Source organism: Coregonus clupeaformis, chromosome 15 (assembly GCF_020615455.1).
Source record: "Coregonus clupeaformis isolate EN_2021a chromosome 15, ASM2061545v1, whole genome shotgun sequence".
In the NCBI taxonomy this organism is placed as follows: Eukaryota; Metazoa; Chordata; class Actinopteri; order Salmoniformes; family Salmonidae; genus Coregonus; species Coregonus clupeaformis.
In genome coordinates this window covers 54,436,673-54,455,850 of record NC_059206.1, presented here as the reverse complement: position 1 = coordinate 54,455,850, position 19,178 = coordinate 54,436,673, and the positions used below count along the sequence as shown (strand labels likewise).

Genomic DNA, 19,178 nt, shown 5'->3' with positions numbered 1-19,178 from the left:
TCTGTGGAGACATTCACAATTGCTGTAATAATCTGTGCAGACTCTGGAACGGCATTGGTCACTTGCACCATGTACTTTTAATTGAATCTCAACTGCAATCCAGGGGGGGGGGGGTGTCAATGTAAATAGTCCGGGTGGCCATTTGATTAATTGTTCAGCAGTCTTATGGTTTGGGGGTAGAAGCTGTTAAGGAGCCTTTTGGTTCTAGACTTGGCGCTCCGGTACCGCTTGCCGTGCGGTAGCAGAGAGAACAGTCTATGACTTGGGTGACTGGAGTCTTTGACAATTCTTTGGGCCTTCCTTTGACACCGCCTAGTATATAGGTTCTGGATGTCAGGAAGCTTGGCCCCAGTGTTGTACTGGGCCGTACGCACTACCCTCTGTAGTGCCTCACGGTCAGACGCCGAGCAGTTGCCATACCAGGGGTGATGCAACCGGTCAGAATGCTCTTGATGGTGCAGCTGTAGAACTCTTTGAGGATCTTGGGACCAGTGCCAAATCTTTTCAGTCTCCTGAGGGGGAAAAGGTGTTGTTGTGCCCTCTTCACGACTGTCTTGGTGTGTTTGGACCATGATCGTTTTTTGGTGATGTGGACGCCAAGGAACTTGAAAGTTACAAACTATGCGAAAAAACTAACAAAATAGCACAGTTGGTTGGGAGCCCGTAAAACAGCAGCTATCCCCTCCAGCACCATTATAATCTGGTTCTGCTATTACATTAAGCACAGTGATAAGTAACATAATCTGTTGTATACAGTGGGGGAAAAAAGTATTTAGTCAGCCACCAATTGTGCAAGTTCAAAATGAGAAAAAAAAATCCAGAAAATCACATTGTAGGATTTTTAATGAATTTATTTGCAAATTATGGATCATCCAAATGCACTCTAGCAAACTTCAGACGGGCCTGGACATGTACTGGCTTAAGCAGGGGGACACGGCTGGCACTGCAGGATTTGAGTCCCTGGCGGCGTAGCCCGTCTGGTGTTCAACCTTCCCAAGTTCTCTCACGTCACCCCCCTCCTCCGCACACTCCACTGGCTTCCAGTTGAAGCTCGCATCCGTTACAAGACCATGGTGCTTGCCTATGGAGCAGTGAGGGGAACGCCACCTCCGTACCTTCAGGCTCTGATCAGTCCCTACACCCAAACGAGGGCATTGCGTTCATCCACCTCTGGCCTGCTGGCTCTCCTTCCTCTGCGGAAGCATAGTTCCCGCTCAGCCCAGTCAAAACTGTTCGCTGCTCTGGCACCCCAATGGTGGAACAAGCTCCCTCACGACGCCAGGACAGCGGAGTCACTCACCACCTTCCGGAGACATTTGAAACCCCACCTCTTTAAGGAATACCTCGGATAGGATAAAGTAATCCTTCTACCCCCCCCAAAAAAAAACGTATTTTTTTTTTTTTTTTTTTTTTATATAAAAATTTTCTTTAAGGAATTTAAAAAATTTGGAAAGTGGTTATCCCACTGGCTATAGGGTGAATGCACCAATTTGTAAGTCGCTCTGGATAAGAGCGTCTGCTAAATGACGTAAATGTGCCCTTGAGCAAGGCACTTAACCCTAATTGCTCCTGTAAGTCGCTCTGGATAAGAGCGTCTGCTAAATGACTAAAATGTCAAATGTAATGTGTGTTACTGATGGTAGGCTTTGTTACTTTGGTCCCAGCTCTCTGCAGGTCATTCACTAGGTCCCCCCGTGTGGTTCTGGGATTTTTGCTCACCGTTCTTGTGATTATTTTGACCCCACGGGGTGAGATCTTGCGTGGAGCCCCAGATCGAGAGAGATTATCAGTGGTCTTGTATGTCTTCCATTTCCTAATAATTGCTCCCACAGTTGATTTCTTCAAACCAAGCTGCTTACCTATTGCAGATTCAGTCTTCCCAGCCTGGTGCAGGTCTACAATTTTGTTTCTGGTGTCCTTTGACAGCTCTTTGGTCTTGTCCATAGTGGAGTTTGGAGTGTGACTGTTTGAGGTTGTGGACAGGTGTCTTTTATACTGATAATAAGTTCAAACAGGTGCCATTAATACAGGTAACGAGTGGAGGACAGAGGAGCCTCTTAAAGAAGAAGTTACAGGTCTGTGAGAGCCAGAAATCTTGCTTGTTTGTAGGTGACCAAATACTTATTTTCCACCATAATTTGCAAATAAATTCATTAAAAATCCTACAATGTGATTTTCTGGATTTATTTTTCTCAATTTGTCTGTCATAGTTGACGTGTACCTATGATGAAAGTTACAGGCCTCTCATCTTTTTAAGTGGGAGAACTTGCACAATTGGGGGCTGACTAAATCATTTTTTTCCCCACTGTAAGTATTCAGATCCTTTACTCAGTACTTTGTTGAAGCACCTTTGGCAGTGATTAGAGCCTCGAGTCTTCTTGGGTATGACGCTGCAAGCTTGGCACACCTGTATTTGGGGAGTTTCTCCAATTCTTCTCCGCAGATCCTCTCATGCTCTGTCAGGTTGGATGGGGAGTGTTAGATCAGGTTCAAGTCCGAGCTCTGGCTGGGCCACTCAAGGACATTCAAAGATTTGTCCCGAAGCCACTTCTGCATTGTCTTCGCTGTGTGCTTAGGGTTGTTGTCCTGTTTCATCAATGATCTCTCTGTACTTTGCTCCGTTCATCTTTCCCTCGATCCTGACTAGTCTCCCTGTCCCTGCCCACAGCATGATGCTACCACCACCATGCTTCACAGTAGGGAAGGTGCCAGGTTTCCTCCCGACGTGACGCTTTGCATTCAGGCCAAAGAGATCAATCTTGGTTTCATCAGACCAGAGAATCTTGTTTCTCATGGTTTGAGAGTCCTTTACTTGCCTTTTGGCAAACTCCAAGCGGGCTGTCATGTGCCTTTTACTGAGGAGTGGCTTCTGTCTGGCCACTCTACCATAAAGGCCTGATTGGTGGAGGGCTGCAGAGATGTTGTCCTTCTGGAAGTTTCTCTCATCACCACAGAGGAACTCTGGAGCTCTGTCAGTGACCATCGGGTTCTTGGTCACCTCCCTGACCAAGGCCCTTCTCCCCGATTATTTGGCTGGCCGGCCAGCTCTAGGAAGAGTCTTGGTGGTTCCAAACTTCTTCCATTTAAGAATGATGGAGGCCACTGTGTTCTTGTGGACCTTCAATGCTGCAGTCATTTTTTGGTACCCTTCCCCAGATCTGTGCCTCGACACAATCCTGTCTCGGAGCTCTACGGTCAAATCCTTCGACCTCGTGGCTTGGTTTTTGCTCTGACATGCACGGTAAACTGTGGGACCTTATATAGACAGTTGTGTGCCTTTTCAAATCATGTCCAATCAATTGAATTTACCACAGGTGGACTCCAATCAAGTTGTAGAAACATCAAGGATGATCAATGGAAACAGGATGCACCTGAGCTCAATTTCGAGTCTCATAGCAAAGGGTCTGAATACTTATGTAAATAAGGTATGTGTTTTTTCATACATGTGCAAACATTTCCAAAAACCTGTTTTTGCTTTTTTATTATGGGGTATTGTGTGTAGAATGAGGATTTTTATTTATTTAATCAATTTTAGAATAAGGCTAACGTAACAAAATGTGGAAAAAGGGAAGGGTTTGAATACTTTCCAAATGCACTGCATTTAATCTGAAATGAAGCAAAAACTATTTGAAAGAACAGTGCAGTGCTCTCCCAAAAATCAGCCTAATGCTCGATGAGGCTACTAGTATGAATAAAAAGAGTGCCTTGATTGTATACATCAGACTTCAGCTGGCAGATACGGACGTAACAGCAAACATATTTGTTGATCTTGTGGAACTGGAGGATTTATCTGCTGGGGGAATTGTCCGTAATCTGTTATCTGCATTAGAGGGTGTAAAGTTTACTGAGGACTTTCTCTCCAAAACCCTCATTGGAATAACGTGTGATGGTGCATCTGTCATGCTGGGATGCAAGAGCGGAGTAGCAACAAGGCTCCAGGCCCTCTTCCCTAATATAACTGTTTGGCACTGCTCGGCACACAGGCTTGAGCTCGCAGTAGGCAATGTGGTAAAAGAGATGGGAGCTATCAATCATTTTAAAAGACTTATGGACAAGCTATATGCGCTTTATAGCGTATTCACCAAAAACCAAAAGGAGCTGAGGGAGTGCACAGAGAGTGCAAAATCGGCAGGATCTTGGACACTAGATGGGTGGCATCAAGTTTTAGAACTGTAGAGTGTGTGGAAAAATTACCTGGCTCTTCACAAACATTTCACCAGAGCAGCTGAGGATGCCTCCCGCGACGGCGTGACCCGTCAGAGCTATAGTGGCCTTGCCATGTGCATATCCTTGCATGACTTTGTTAACAATCTAGGCCTTGTGTGATGCACTTCAAGAACTATCTGAATTGTCACTTGAGCTCCAAAAGAGAGACTGCACAATTATTACTGCACACAGGGCAGTCACCACGGAAGTGAGGTTGTTCAGTGCCATGGCAGAGCAGCCAGGCCGACACTGTCACGAACGTTGAGAGACGGGTCAGACCAAGGTGCAGCGTGAAAAGCGTACATGTTTATTAAACTCAATAAACATAAACAAAACAAGAAACAACGTAACGTGAAGTCCTCAGGCTAAACACATACAAGCCTAACACGGAACAAGATCCCACAACTAAGGTAGGCAAACAGGCTACTTAAGTATGAACCCCAATCAGAGACAACGAGCAACAGCTGTCTCTGATTGGGAATCACACCCGGCCAAACAGACAGACAACCTAGAACTGAAACATAGAAATAGACTAACTAGAACGTAAACATAGAATATATAACATAGAAACTCACACCCTGACCAAACCAACTAAAGACAGGAGAACTCTTTCCAAGGCGTCAAACTGAATGGTGGAAGAGCCAGCGACAGAGTCCTTAATCAGAGGGAGTTTTTTGAGAGCTTGGCGGGGAACATGGAGGCTAGAATGTTCTCTCAAGGAGGATGGGCGGTGGACAATAGAGGATACAGCCAGTTCATAGAGGAGCTGAAGGTGCTTTCCGCACAATACTGGCCGGAGGACGCAGGAGCACTGTATGGAGAAACAGAGATAGAACCAGCGGTTTGGCATTGACAGCCCACGTATGATCATACTTAAACGGGCCTACAGGCAGTACAGGGACACTAATGGTAATGATAAAGGAGACATATACTCAGCTGTGACTTACAAGACTCAAATATACTTTATGACATCAATGTAGCAGTAGAGCAAACATATCATGCCATGGCCAGCGAAGAGCCCGGATCTCAATCCCATTGAGCACGTCTGGGACTTGTTGGATCGGAGGGTGAGGGCTAGGGCCATTCCCCCCAGAAATGTCTGGGAACTTGCAGGTGCCTTGGTGGAAGAGTGGGGTAACATCTCACAGCAAGAACTGGCAAATCTGGTAAAGTCCATGAGGAGGAGATGCACTGCAGTACTTAATGCAGCTGGTGGCCACACCAGATACCGACTATTACTTTTGATTTTGACCCCCCCTTTGTTCAGGGAAACATTATTCTATTTCTGTTAGTCACGTGGGTGGAACTTGTTCAGTTTATGTCTCAGTTGTTGAATCTTGTTATGTTCATACAAATATTTACACATGTTAAGTTAGCTGAAAATAAACACAGTTGACAGTGAGAGGATGTTTCTTTTTTTGCTGAGTTTAGAATGAGATTCACTTTCTATGATCTCTCTCCCTCTCTGCTCCAATAGACATGAGCCTGAACTCTCATTTCTCAAGCATTGCACTTAATCATTTATTTATACTCTATGCTGTTGGCCACCAAAATATTTGATCAACTTCCAAATATTGTTTTACAAAAGAGAGAGAAAGATAGGCTTTTGGCACGAGTGCATCGGCCATCACCAGTGAGTGAGCTGCGGATCATTGGGTGAGTCAGTGAAACTGGAAAGCATTTTTAGGACTATCATTTCCTCCTCATATTGTAGCCTACAATGTGTCTCCACACACCTAGGCCTAGGCTATTGATGGATTCAAGATGCGGTCGTTTTTAATGATCTGATCCTCAGTTTGTCAGTGTCAAAGTAGCCTGTTATTTCGATAATTTGTGAGGTATTATCAAAGATTCTGCCAAAGTCTCCAGTCATGTAAAATGACGTAGAATTGCATGAAATGCGTTTATAAATGGCCAACATTTCCCCGGACATTATGCTACTAAAAATTTACCCCATGTGTGCAACTTCTGTAAGTGCCTCTACTCTACTGCTCTATGCCACTACGCAAATGCGATAATATTAATGCAATGCTATATTAAAGGATTCATTTTTTTATGCAATCCGGTACTTCAGAACTCCCCAGGTCACCCCACCTCTCGTGCTCACTGTTTGTTCCGGCACCTCCCGATTTACAAATTAAGCACTGGGTGGGTGCCTACCACCATCTCTCCAGTTAATAATTTCTCGAGTTGGGTTTTAAAAACGCTAGTCTTAGGATTTCCTGCACCGATTGTTTTGCAATCTTTTTAGGACTGTTCCATGGGTTCTATTGTACCGCCCAAGCTAAGCGTACCGTCCTCAAGTATTTTTGAATACTTGACAGGTATTTGATCCAGGTCTGCTGCAGTGAGAATGTATTTGAGGGAAAACGCTTTTCATACCACCGTACCTTCATGTTTCCAGGAGGTCCGGGGCACGCTGTGGGGTCCATGTGTAGAGACCTCGAGTAGTAGACCCAGGAACACACCTAGAACTCCAAATGCCATGTTGGATTCTGGGAGCAGCTTCGGAACCGTGAAGTTTCCTCTGTGATGACAACAAAACACAAGAATGTTGTATCGGTCAGGAAACACACCTCCAAGACTGAAATCTCATTTTTCCTAATGAGCCACAGAAAAACACACGTGCCAATCGGCGTGTGTTCAGTGGCGCTATAACTAGACACACGCAACACATGCACAGAAAAAGAAAACCGAAAAATGCAAAACAAGCACTTGCTGTTGAGCTGATAGACCACGTTAGAAAAAAAGTTATAACATGAAAACCTTGTAGTTTGGCTCTGTTACTGAAACAGTCAGGGCTCAGTGTCAGTGGAGAGCTACATAAACGGACATTCTGAGAGTTCTGAGATATGGTTAAGCATTTACACATTTTCCATATGACAGAGGAAAATATTCCTTTCCTTTATACTAATGACTCAAAATCACAACCCAGTTTAGAGATGGAACCGAGGTGTGTGACTGTCACAAGATCCAACTAGAAAAGGAATAACATTTGATTCAGATAATGTCAGTCATTCCAATGCAGGCAGTTTACATGAATGTGTCCTTTTCCTATGCCTCAAGTAACTCCTCTCAAATCCCACATTCAAACTATTTCACATTGGCAACCAAATACATTTCACAACAACTCAACAACTATGTGAAGGACATGCCTCTTCAACTTGACGTTTAGCTCTAGGTCTACAGACCTACTATCAATGATTACCTGCTAATGAACCTTGCATTTCCAAACAGCTGTGTAGCCTGTGTTTGTGTAATACACTATCTGGATCAAATTACAAGACTCCGGGCACTGAGTTCAGGTTGGGTAAGACGCAGATAGAGGGAGAGCAGAGAGCACGTGATGACAGGGCCCTGAACTAACATGATGGCAGTCACTCCATCTGACAGAGAAACCATGTGCTCTTCAATTACCATGCTGCACTCCCCCTCTCATAGCAGAGAGAGAGAAAACACAATATGCTCTGCTGTTGCTCTCAGGCTGGGTCATGTTCATTAGGGCACAACGCAGCAAAAAGTTTTGAAAATGAAAATGAACGTTACTTATTGGACAAGTTGATGTAGTCCCTTCCCTGTTTGAGTCCCTGTTTTTCCCGTTTGAGCATAATGAACATGAACCTGATACTAGATAAGCCTATTTGGGAAATTCCACAAAGGGCTTTAGATTACAACCTTCCCAGCACAACAGCATTACAGATTATACAAAACATGTAATCCGATTTTACTATCCTTTTCTATGTCCTAATTCACAGAGCATTATGTTACTATGTTATTGATGGACCTTTCCTGACACATCCACTCTGTTGGATCTGATAAAGAACCAATTACAAAGATTTTTGTCCGTTGACAAAGATAGTATAGGATCGTACAACAACCCAGACGTATGACCTAGGAAGGCCTACCTATTTACCCAACTACCCCTGGGGCAGAGAAAGGAAGAACGCCCTGAATCATGCATCTGGTGAACGCCTCTGACAGTCAGGGGTCTCTGCATATTGTCCATATGGTAAACTGGATTGGTTTAGAACACCCATAAATAACCCAGAGGGATCATTAATTAGGTCATGTCAGGAACCCCCCCCGCATGAAAATGCCAAACTAACTTGAGAGTTGCCTGTTACATTATATGAAACATCTCTGTCTGATACAGGACATGTTTAACTTGTCGCATCCTATGACTCTCACTGTCCTCTTTCCTTCTGGCCATCTCAGCCCTCCTCTCCTGCTCCGGGACTGTGGGCAGCAGAGTGAAAAAGGAAGAAAACAAAACTTCCAGAGGACCCATCATCCTTTCACTCCCTCCTCTCTACCTTCTCTTCCTCTGTAACCAATGCTAAAGCCACTTTCTATCAAGCTTCTTCTGCCTCTAACCCTAAGAAAATCTTTGCCACCTTCTCCTCCTTCAATCATCCACCTCCTACCCATCCCTTCTCCCTCTCTGCGGACAACTTTGTCAACCACTTTGAAAAGAAGGACGACATCAGCTCTTCATTCACTCAGCCTATTGAGCCCACTGATCCCATTCACACAGAACTCCCCTACGCCTTGACCGCTTTCTCCCCTCTCTCGCCAGATGTAATCCTGTGACTAGTGATGTCCGGCCGCCCGATAACCTGCCCGCTCGACCCCATCCCCGCCTCCCTTCTCCAGACCATCTCTGGAGACCTTCTCTCATTCCTCATCAAATCATCCCTGACCACTGGCTGCGTCCCCTCGGACTTCAAAATGACTTCCCCTCCTCAAGAAACCAACACTCAACCCCTCTGACGTCAAAAACTACATACCGGTATCCCTTCCTTCTTTTCGTTCCAAAACACTTGAGTGTGCAGTCTCTGACCAACACTCTCGTTATCTCTCTCAGAACAATCTTCTTGACACTAACCATTCAGGCTTCAAGACGGGTCACCCAACCGGTTCTCCGCACTGCCAAAGCTGACTCCCTCATGTGTTTTCATCCTCTTAGATCTATCCTCTGACTTCGACAACATGAACCATCAGATCCTCCTTTCCACCCTCTCAGGGCTGGGCGTCTCAGGCTCTGCACACTCTTGGATTGCGTCCTACTGGCAGGTCGCTCCTTCCAGGTGATGTGGAGAGGATCATTGTCTGCACCACATGCTCTCACTACTGGTGTCCCCCAGGTCTCGGTTATAGGCCCTCTCCTCTTCTCTCTATACACCAAGTCACTCGGCTCCGTCCTATCCTCTCCTATCATTGCTATGCGGATTACACTCAACTACTATTCTCCTTCCCCCCTTCTGACACCCAGGTGGAGACACATATCTCTGCGTGCCTGGCAGATGTCTCTGCTTGGATGTCAGCCCATCACCTCAAGCTCAACAACACAGAGCTGCTCTTCCTCCCGGGGAAGGCCTGCCCGCTTCAAGACCTCTCCATCACGGTTGACAATTCCATGGTGTCCCCTTCCCAGAGTGCAAAGAACCTTGGCGTGACCCTGGACAACACCCTGTCGTTCTCTGCAAACATCAAAGCAGTGACTCGCTCCTGCAGGTTCATGCTCTACAACATCCGTAGAGTACGACCCTACCTCACTGAGGAAGCGGCGCAGGTCCTAATCCAGGCACTTGTCATCTCCCGTCTGGACTACTGCAACTCACCATTGGCTGGGCTCCCTGCTTTTGCCATCAAACCCCTGCAACTTATCCAGAACGCCACAGTCCGCCTAGTGTTCAACCTTCCCAAGTTCTCCCATCTCTCCCTGCTCCTCCGCACACTCCACTGGCTTCCAGTCAAAGCTTGCAACCACTCAAACAACACCATGGTATTTGCCTACGGAGAAGCAAGAGGAACTTCCACTCACTACCTTCAGGCTATGCTCAAACCCTACACCAACCCGAGTACTCTGTTCTGCCACCTCTGGTCTCTTGGCCCTCCCACCCCTCTTCTCTGTCCTGGCACCCCAATGGTGAAACCAGCTTCCCCCTGAAGCTAGAACAGCAGTCCTTTGCCCATCTTCCGAAAACGTCTGAAACCCTACCTCTTCAAAGAGTATCTAAATAATCCCCCCCCAAAAATACAAAAATCTTTCTACTTGCACTGACTTTGCTGATAGCTACTTTGAGGAAAATGTACTTTCTATGACTGAGATGTGGTTGTCCCAGCTAGCTATCTTAAGATTAATGCACTTACTGTAAATCGTAAATCGCTCTGAATTAGAGTGTCTGCTACATGACTAAAATGTAAATGTCGATGCTCTTAAATTCTATAATTTTACAAAAGCGTAGGCCTATGTGTTTTTAGGTCAAACTGGGTCAGCTCAGACCAGATAAAGCTGATAAACCTGTGGAATATATGAGCCCTTAAAGTTTAACTGAAATATGAAAATAAATCAAAATCTGCTTATTCTTCAATCTTATAAGACATTGTATCACATTCTGCAACACACACACAATATACGAGGCAGCAACATACTGTAATAGGACATGACAGAATAAAAAATATTATTCCTAATGTGGCTGCATTGAAGATTAACCGGTTGCTTGTAGCTTGTTGTCACGCCCTGGCTCTGGGGACGCTTGTATGTTGAGCCAGGGTGTGAGTTCTCTTTGTTTGTTCTAGTTTTGTATTTCTATGTTGGCCAGGGTGGCTCCCAATCGGAGACGGCTGTAGCTCGTTGTCTCTGATTGGGAGCCATACTTAGGTAGCCGTTTGGTATTGTTTTATGTGGGATCTTGTTCCAGTGTAGGTTTGTGTTTGAACCGAGGACGTCACGTATCGATTTGTTGTTTTGTTCGGGTGATTATTCTAATAAATAAAAGTATGTTCGCCTTCCACGCAGCGCCTTGGTCCTCTGTATCCGACGATCGTGACAGAAGATCCCACCAAGACTGGACCAAGCAGCGTGTCCAGGAGCCAACGCCAGAGGTATCGCTAGCGGATATCCACCTCGACTGGGTCAAGCCGCAGGAGGAGGAGAGAGGCTGGACTTGGAAGCAGAGGAGCGAAAGTCTGGCGAGAGCTATGGAGGCCTGGCCCACGGGGGGAGAGACGCCCAGAATTTTTTTAGGGGGGGGGCTCACGCCGTGGACGACGGGGCAGCAGGAGGCCGCCAGGTTACGGGAGTCACTGGTCACCAGGGGGAAGGAGGATGTAGAGGCACGGCGAGAGGTACTGGGGTGTGTTGCCAGTCCGGTCCGGCCCGTTCCTGATCCCCGCGTAGGGCCAGTGGTGTGTGTTCCCAGTACGGTCCGGCTTGTTCCTGTCCCTCGCACCGAGCCTGTGGTGCGCGTCGCCAGCTCGGTCCGGCCTGTTCCTGCCCCTCGCACCAAACCAGTGGTGCGCTTCGTCAGCCCGGTCCGGCCTGTTCCTGCCCCTCGCACCAATCCAGTGGTGCGCTTCGTCAGCCCGGTCCGGCCCGTTCCTGCTCCCCGCACCAAGTCAGTGGTGCGCTTCGTCAGCCCGGTCCGGCTCGTTCCTGCTTCCCGCACCAAGTCAGTGGTGTGCTTCGTCAGTCCGGCACAGCCCGTGCCTGTTCCACCGGTGCCTGGTCCGGCACCGGTCAGCTGCTCCACGCCGGAGCTAGAGCAATCCGCTCCACCAGTGTTTAGTCCAGCTCCGGCCAGCAGGGCCAGACCGGACCAGGGGTACTTTGGGGGGTTAGAGAGGGAGTGGGGATCATGCCCGGAGCTGGATCCGCCGCCAAGGCGGAGTGCCCACCCGGTCCCTCCCCTGTGGTGTTTGGTTGGCGCGGTCGGAGTCCGCGCCTTTGGGGGGGGGGGGGTACTGTCACGCCCTGGCTCTGGGGACTCTTGTATGTTGAGCCAGCGTGTGAGTTCTTTGTTTGTTCTAGTTTTGTATTTCTATGTTGGCCAGGGTGGCTCCCAATCGGAGACGGCTGTAGCTCGTTGTCTCTGATTGGGAGCCATACTTAGGTAGCCGTTTGGTATTGTTTTATGTGGGATCTTGTTCCAGTGTAGGTTTGTGTTTGAACCGAGGACATCACGTATCGATTTGTTGTTTTGTTCGGGTGATTATTCTAATAAATAAAATTTGTTCGCCTTCCACGCTGCGCCTTGGTCCTCTGTATCCGACGATCGTGACACTTGTAAATGTTATTCAGATTTAAAACGCATTAGTCAGGAAGCAATTAACCACAATAATTCAATTCAAAAGCTCAACTGATTTCTCCCTATTCGTTACAGCCAGTGGTGTAAAGTACTTAAGTAAAAATACTCTTAAGTCCTACTTAAGTAGTTTTTTGGGGTATCTGTCCTTTACTATTGATATTTTTGACAACTTTTACTTCACTACATTCCTAAAGAAAATAATGTAGTTAAAATAATGTAGTTACTTTTTAGCCCATACATTTCCCTGACACCCAAAAGCACTCATTACATTTTGAATGCTTAGCAGGAAAGGAAAATGGTCCAATTCACGCACTTAACAATTGAACATCCCTGGTCATCTCTACTGCCTCTGATCTGGCGGACTCACTAAACACAAATGCTTCATATGTAAATAATGTGTGCACCTGGCTATCCGTAAAAAAAATTAAAAACGAAAATTGTGCCGTCTGGTTTGCTTAATATAAGGAATATATTAAGTCAATTGTAGCAATTACATTTACTTTCGATACTTAAGTATATTTGAAACCAAATACTATTAAACTTTTACTCAAGTAGTATTTTACTGGGTGACTTTCACTTTTACTTGAGTCATTTTCTATTAAGGTATCTTTACTTTTACTCAAGTATGATATTTGGTTACTTTTTCCACTACTGGTTACAGCGAGGTGCCCTAGTAGCCCTGGCCTACACAACAGGACACAATGCCTGATCTGTACTGTGCCATGGTCAGGTCCTCAAGTCACTCTCCAGGTATTGTCTAACGTCCACTTGAACGGCAACAGATATGGCGTGACCCTCTCATGAACAAACTACTAACGGCAGATAAGTATAGTAGTATCTAATTTGAGTAGAGAGAGTGAGTATCCTACCCTATGTGCAGTCAGGATGTGTAATTTAAGCACTAAGCTGTGCACCACTGGCTGTAGTTAAGTAATAAGCACTGGCTCACTGGGCAGATGGGAATAGCACTAATAGCCGTGCTATTCAAGCCCTTCTCTGAAAAAGGAAAAGTGACACCAGCACAGAAGCAGGGTAATTCTGGTTTCCTAGCCAGGGCAGGTCATAAGAAATGCTTTGATATAATTGCAGGCCATACTTTGACGCAAGGAGAGGGAGAAGATATCAGAAGGCACAATGAAGTAGTATAGCTTTTGCTTTTTGTGTTTAGAGCGAAACAGACTCATCCGACAACTCATTTTATTAGAAAATAATACTTTCCCCAGTTTTACAAAACCTATAAAATGAATAGCATTAATAAATATTTGTGGAAATATATCCAGGTAAAAATAAAAATAGTTATTTGTTTAGATAGAGTCAATGATATGTTTTGTTTAATTCTACAAAGTCTTAGTGAAAAATGTAGGCCTAAAGCCAAGTTGACACTTCCAGCCAATGACACATCAACAGTCTAATAAATACATTTCATATATGCTATTGGAATAATAATAAATTGGTTGTTGTATAAAGGTCTTAGGTAACATTAGAAAACTAAAAAACTATTATTTCAAAGAACAGAATAGCATTAATTAGTTTATGTTCCTCTAGGCATTAAGAAAAACAGAAAACCACTAGTTCAAGTCCATCACAAAGAAGTCCATTATAATTTCGTTTTGACAGGCCTAAAGAAACATTGTGGAAATAAGAAAATATATTTAAAAGAAGAAATGAGCTATAAATAAATTGTTTATTACGTTACTAGTCTGCTTAGTAGCCAGAGAAATGCTGCCACGCGAGTGGTCATGTGCTGAACACATGGACAGCTTAGATATTCTTGGAAAAAGTGAAATTTGGAAATAGAGCTGCACCTCTTCAATTTTGAGTTATTTGACAAAGGTAAGTGTCATAGAAACTGCCGAATATGCTCTCTGACACTGAAACATTTTACCTGCATGTGATTCTGAAGGATGATTTGATAAAGTGATGTTCCTTTCCCTGCATCTGTCAATTACAAGATGCGACAATCTCTTCATGTACAATTTGACAACTGATAATACTGTCACTCAGACTATTGTCAATGTAATATTGTCTAACTCCTATTATGTGTGAAATTAGTTTCAGTATAGTTTAGGTGTAGTTTTGATGGGCCGGCTGTAGTTTTGATGCAGGCTGATTGGCAGTCTGTTTCCCCTAGCTCATCAACTTGGTCAAGGATATGTTTTGCATTTTTCTAAAGGCCTACTGCAACACATAGCATGTTTTCGTTTCCCGTACAGTAAATGTGATTTAGTAATAGCGTTATAGTAAATAAAACAGTCCGTAACAGCTTATTTTTTACAAAGTAAAGTGTAAAAGAGAATGGTATCAACCCGCAAGGCGCGCAGTCAAATTATTAACGTGAGTCATCATTACACTATTGTTGTTCTAAATTAAAATCAACCTCTTCACCCTCCTTATCATTCCGTTAGGCCTAATTTAAATTAGATTGTGAAGTAATGTGCACAATTATCGCCCATTCATCCATTTGTCATTCATTCAGTGAGGAGAGAGAGAGACGCATTAGCACCTGGCTGGTTTCAAACGTCCTACAGCACATCGTCTATGGCGGTTCTGGTGTTAAGAGGTGAGCCAAACCAGTAAACCCAACGCAACTAAAGATGATCAACAGAGGGAAGGAGATTTAAAACATCAAACAGTCGTAGTTCAGTACCACATTGAAAATCTATCTATTACAGTACAAGAAGAGAGGCACAAGTTGGCACCGCATCAGCCAGCCACAAAGATAGAGATTTAAAATTGTAGCCATAGGCCTACTGGCATGCCTCTATAAAACTGTAGCCATGCTGGCATGTCTCTTTGAGCCCTATTTCTATCCTACCCTCAGCTTCTTTGGACACAATGAGTTTGTGTTTGTGCTCTGGTGCTATGCTTGCGGGTCATAGCTAACTGGCAGGCTACCTAATGGGCAGGAGGGGAGGGGAGGGGGGGGCGGGGGGGTGTCCATGTATCTGCCTGCCTAAGCCTGGACATTTAGCGCCTGCCAATGCCTCCCAGCCATCCAGGCCCTTCACCCACGGCCCTCTCTCCCCGCAGTTCCTAGGCCTGTTGGCACTTGCTGTGATAACTCAATGATCCTGGTCCTCCCAGCGCCTTCCTGCCAAAACCTGCTACCCTTCCCTTCCTGTGTTCAGTTCCCATTGACAGCACTAACAAACCCTTTCTCTCGCTCTCCTACTGGATCTAAAACGCTCCTCTTCTGGAGTGGTTCAGTGTGCTCTCTTTTCTCTTCCAGGATGAGTCATCCAATTTATGTGTCGCTGTCACCTCAGATCAAGTTTGGTTTGGGGTGAGGATGTCCTGAGAGTTATAGACTAGAACACCTTGCAGATTGTCCCAGCCAAAACATGTTTTGCGTCGACCCCAGGAAGAGTAGCAGCTGCTTTTGCAACAGCTAATGGGGATCCTAATAATAAAAATAAACAGGACATGTCAGTTCCACTGTTTATTTTGTACACAGCACAACACGATCTATCAATAGACTCACTTCTATTCTATTCATAATTCAGTTCGTTCCAAAACAGACTAACGTGCCTTCCAGATCCATGGCCTTTACAAAATTGCCCAGGAAGATGAATTAGACATTCTCTACAGATACCATTACACTCAAGGAGAACACCAGATGTATGTAGTTCTGTCCCCCTCTCATGTTCTGTGTGGACCCCAGGAAGAGTAGCTGCGGCTTTCACAACAGCTAATTGAGATCCTAATAAAATACAAATAATAATAGATCTATATTTCCAACATAGCCACAGCAGCATCTGCATTTTGATTCTGTAAAAGCAGTGACGATCGTCTCTGTGACATGTGGTATTTGGTAGCATGTGTCATAATGCAGGCTTTGTTGTAACACAATACTGAGACCGCAGAAGCAGCCACTTTCTGTGATGCTGCCTGACAGATGTCTGATGTCTACTCCACTATAAATAATGGGACAAGCGGAGCTTCGGTTTGGCTACAGATGTGACAGTAGCGTGACATGACATCATACTTAAGACTGTTGCGTGGGTGTGGAATCCCTCTAAGGAGCACCAACACAAAAGTAACCTTAACCGGTCCAGTCCAAAATACTAACTATTCTTCCTCCAGACATAGGATGTTGTTTGAGTAGGGGGTGCAGACCAAAAAAATTAATAACCATTAATAACATTTATAATAAAGCATTGCATGCATCTATGCAGATTAACAAATACAAATCCTAATGTGATGAGTAGCCTAAGCATAGTACAAAATTCAGTAATAGTATCACTGCAGCCTAAGTTAATTTAACTGGTTGTTTGCAAAAAAGCCTGTTGTGAACAGCACGCACATTTCTTCGTACTGTATAATTACAACACGTTTGTGTGTGTGTGAGAGAGAGAGCGAGAGAAATGAGAGGGGTGTTGTAACTAAATTAGTAAACACAAGATTGTGGCAAATAAAACTGAGCACAAAAATAAAATGGTTTTGGGACCAAGAACAGCTATGCGAGCCATCACAGAGAAAAGCTCTCACCTACGTGTATGACATGGCCCGGAGTAGGCCTGCGAGCCGATGGTGAGAGTACCATGTTCCTTATTTGATATTGTTCCCTTTCCCTGCCGCACTCCCAGCACCCCTACTTCCTGCGGCTATGCCTCCAGATGGACTCTCTTAAGGACTAGAATCTAGAACTCTTTAACTAGTTCTAGAAGCGTTAGAAGCTTCAGTTTAGGAAGCAACGTCCATGTTTACATAGAGCGACAGATCCATTATAATGTCTGACAGTGGCAGCTTATATTATGCAAAACCTGTTATGCAACATGTTATGAGGTTTCCTTTTCATAAAGGACAACATACTGCAAGTGAACATGAAACCTACTATGAGAATCTACATGAAAATCATGACAACCTAGGCTTATAAGAAAAAACCTTGAGGACATTAAATATGGCTAGCGTTGATTGTTTTAATGAAAATAAAAATGCTGAGAAACTGCAGCCGATATAATAATAATAATACTAAGCCATTTAGCAGACGCTTTTATCCAAAGCGACTTACAGTCATGTGTGCATAAATGTTTACGTATGGATGGTCCCGGGGATCGAACCCACTACCCTGGCGTTACAAGCGCCATGCTCTACCAATTGAGCTACAGAACACAAAATTCACTTAATAACAGTCACTCCCTGAGCGGAGCTAGAGACAGAAAGAACACTATGCTCCCTCCGATATACACTGAACAAAAATATAAACGCAACATGTAAAGTGTTGGTCCCATGTTTCATGAGCTGAAATAATAGATCCCCGACATTTTCCATATGCACAAAAAACGTATTTCTCTCAAATGTTGTGCACAAATTTGTTTACATCCCTGTTTGTAAGCATTTCTTCTTTGCCAAGATAATCCATCCACCTGACAGGTGTGGCATATCAAGAAGTTGATTAAACGGCATGATCATTACACAGGTGCACCTGGTGCTGGGGACAATAAAAGGCCACTATAAAATGTGCAGTTTTGTCACACAACACAATGCCACAGATGTCTCAAGTTTTGAGGGAACGTACAATTGGCATGCTAACTGCAGGAATGTCCACCAGAGCTGTTACCATAGAATTGAATGTTAATTTCTCTACCATAAGCCACATCCAACATCGTTTTAGAGAATTTCGCAGTACGTCCAACCAGCCTCACAACTACATGTGGGCGAGTGGTTTGCTGTTGTCAACGTTGTGAACAGAGTGCCCCATGGTGGCGGTGGGGTTATGGTATGGGCAGGCATAAGCTAGGACAACGAACACAATTGCTTTTTATCGATGGCAATTTAAATGCACAGAGATACTGTGACGAGATCCTGAGACCCATTGTGAGGCCCCTTTTTTTTTAGGGCATCTGTGACCAACAGATACATATCTGTATTACAAGTCATCCATAGATTAGGGCCTAATTTATTTATTTAAATTGACTGATTTCCTTATGTGAACTGTAACTCAGTGAAATCTTTGAAATTGTTGCGTTTATATTTTTGTTCAGTATAATTACTGGGTTCAGGATCCGTGCTGAGCCTGCAAGTCAACCTAAAGTGACCACAGTAAAGGGAAATTAAGGGTCAGCCCTAGTAAAAGGGTATATTTAGACAGTGATGGAGTACTTTTTCAAAACAACACACCCTTTACCAGGTCACATGGGCAAAGAAGAAAAAAGTATCCTGGTATCCCTAGTAGCGGTGTGTGTTTGCGCAGAAGAATTAGCTCCTGCTAGTTGGGTTGAGCGTTGGCTCCCTGTCAAGAGAAAAACTCACTTCTGTAGGAAGCTAAATTGTAAAACATAATTACCATGTACACTTTCTCTTTAAAGTTGAAAAGAACAAACTTTATATCACCATCTGCTACTGCTAAATTAGAAAGAGTTGGTTAGTGGCCAACGTCGGTCACCTAGAAAAGGAACAACTAGAGGGGGTAACTATACCGCATCCCATATTAATGGATCTAGTGGACATTCTATAGAGACAGATGTAGCTGCAATTGTCATTGACACACACATATAGGCTACACACAGAATTAGAAGGCTTGTGTGACCATGGTCGGTCACCTAGAAAAGAAACCGAGAGTGTAGCTAACTATTCTGCTTATGGATCTAGAGGCATTCTATAGCGAGACTGATGTGGCTGCCATTGTCGTTCACACATATAGTACAGTTCACACACAGCATGCCCTCCTGCTGCCATTCAGGGCATTCTCCCACCACTTTTACTGTAACACTAATGACTGGTCTGTCCTTCACAAGGTGCTTTAAAAGGTACCATTGACAAACTCAGAGCAGAGGTACCAGTAAGAACAGAGTGGTAGCTAGTGCATGATTCTAGAATCGAGTGGTATTCTACAATAAGAACATCAGAGGTGATACAAAGTTTTCCACTCAGCTAGTTATA

The 19,178-nt window shown here is 44.5% G+C and overlaps 1 protein-coding gene across 4 annotated transcripts in view; it reads right to left on the bottom strand.

Moving 5' to 3' along the window:
- Window positions 1-19,178, bottom strand: part of LOC121582730 (semaphorin-4D) — a 129,219-nt gene that overhangs the window by 21,795 nt on the left and 88,246 nt on the right. For all 4 annotated transcript variants that reach the window (XM_041898790.2, XM_041898789.2, XM_041898788.1 and 1 more), the window contains one exon: window positions 6,597-6,733. In XM_041898790.2, coding sequence (XP_041754724.1) covers window positions 6,597-6,693 — 97 coding nt within the window. In that variant the 5' untranslated portion in view covers window positions 6,694-6,733. The remainder of the gene's footprint in view (window positions 1-6,596; window positions 6,734-19,178) is intronic.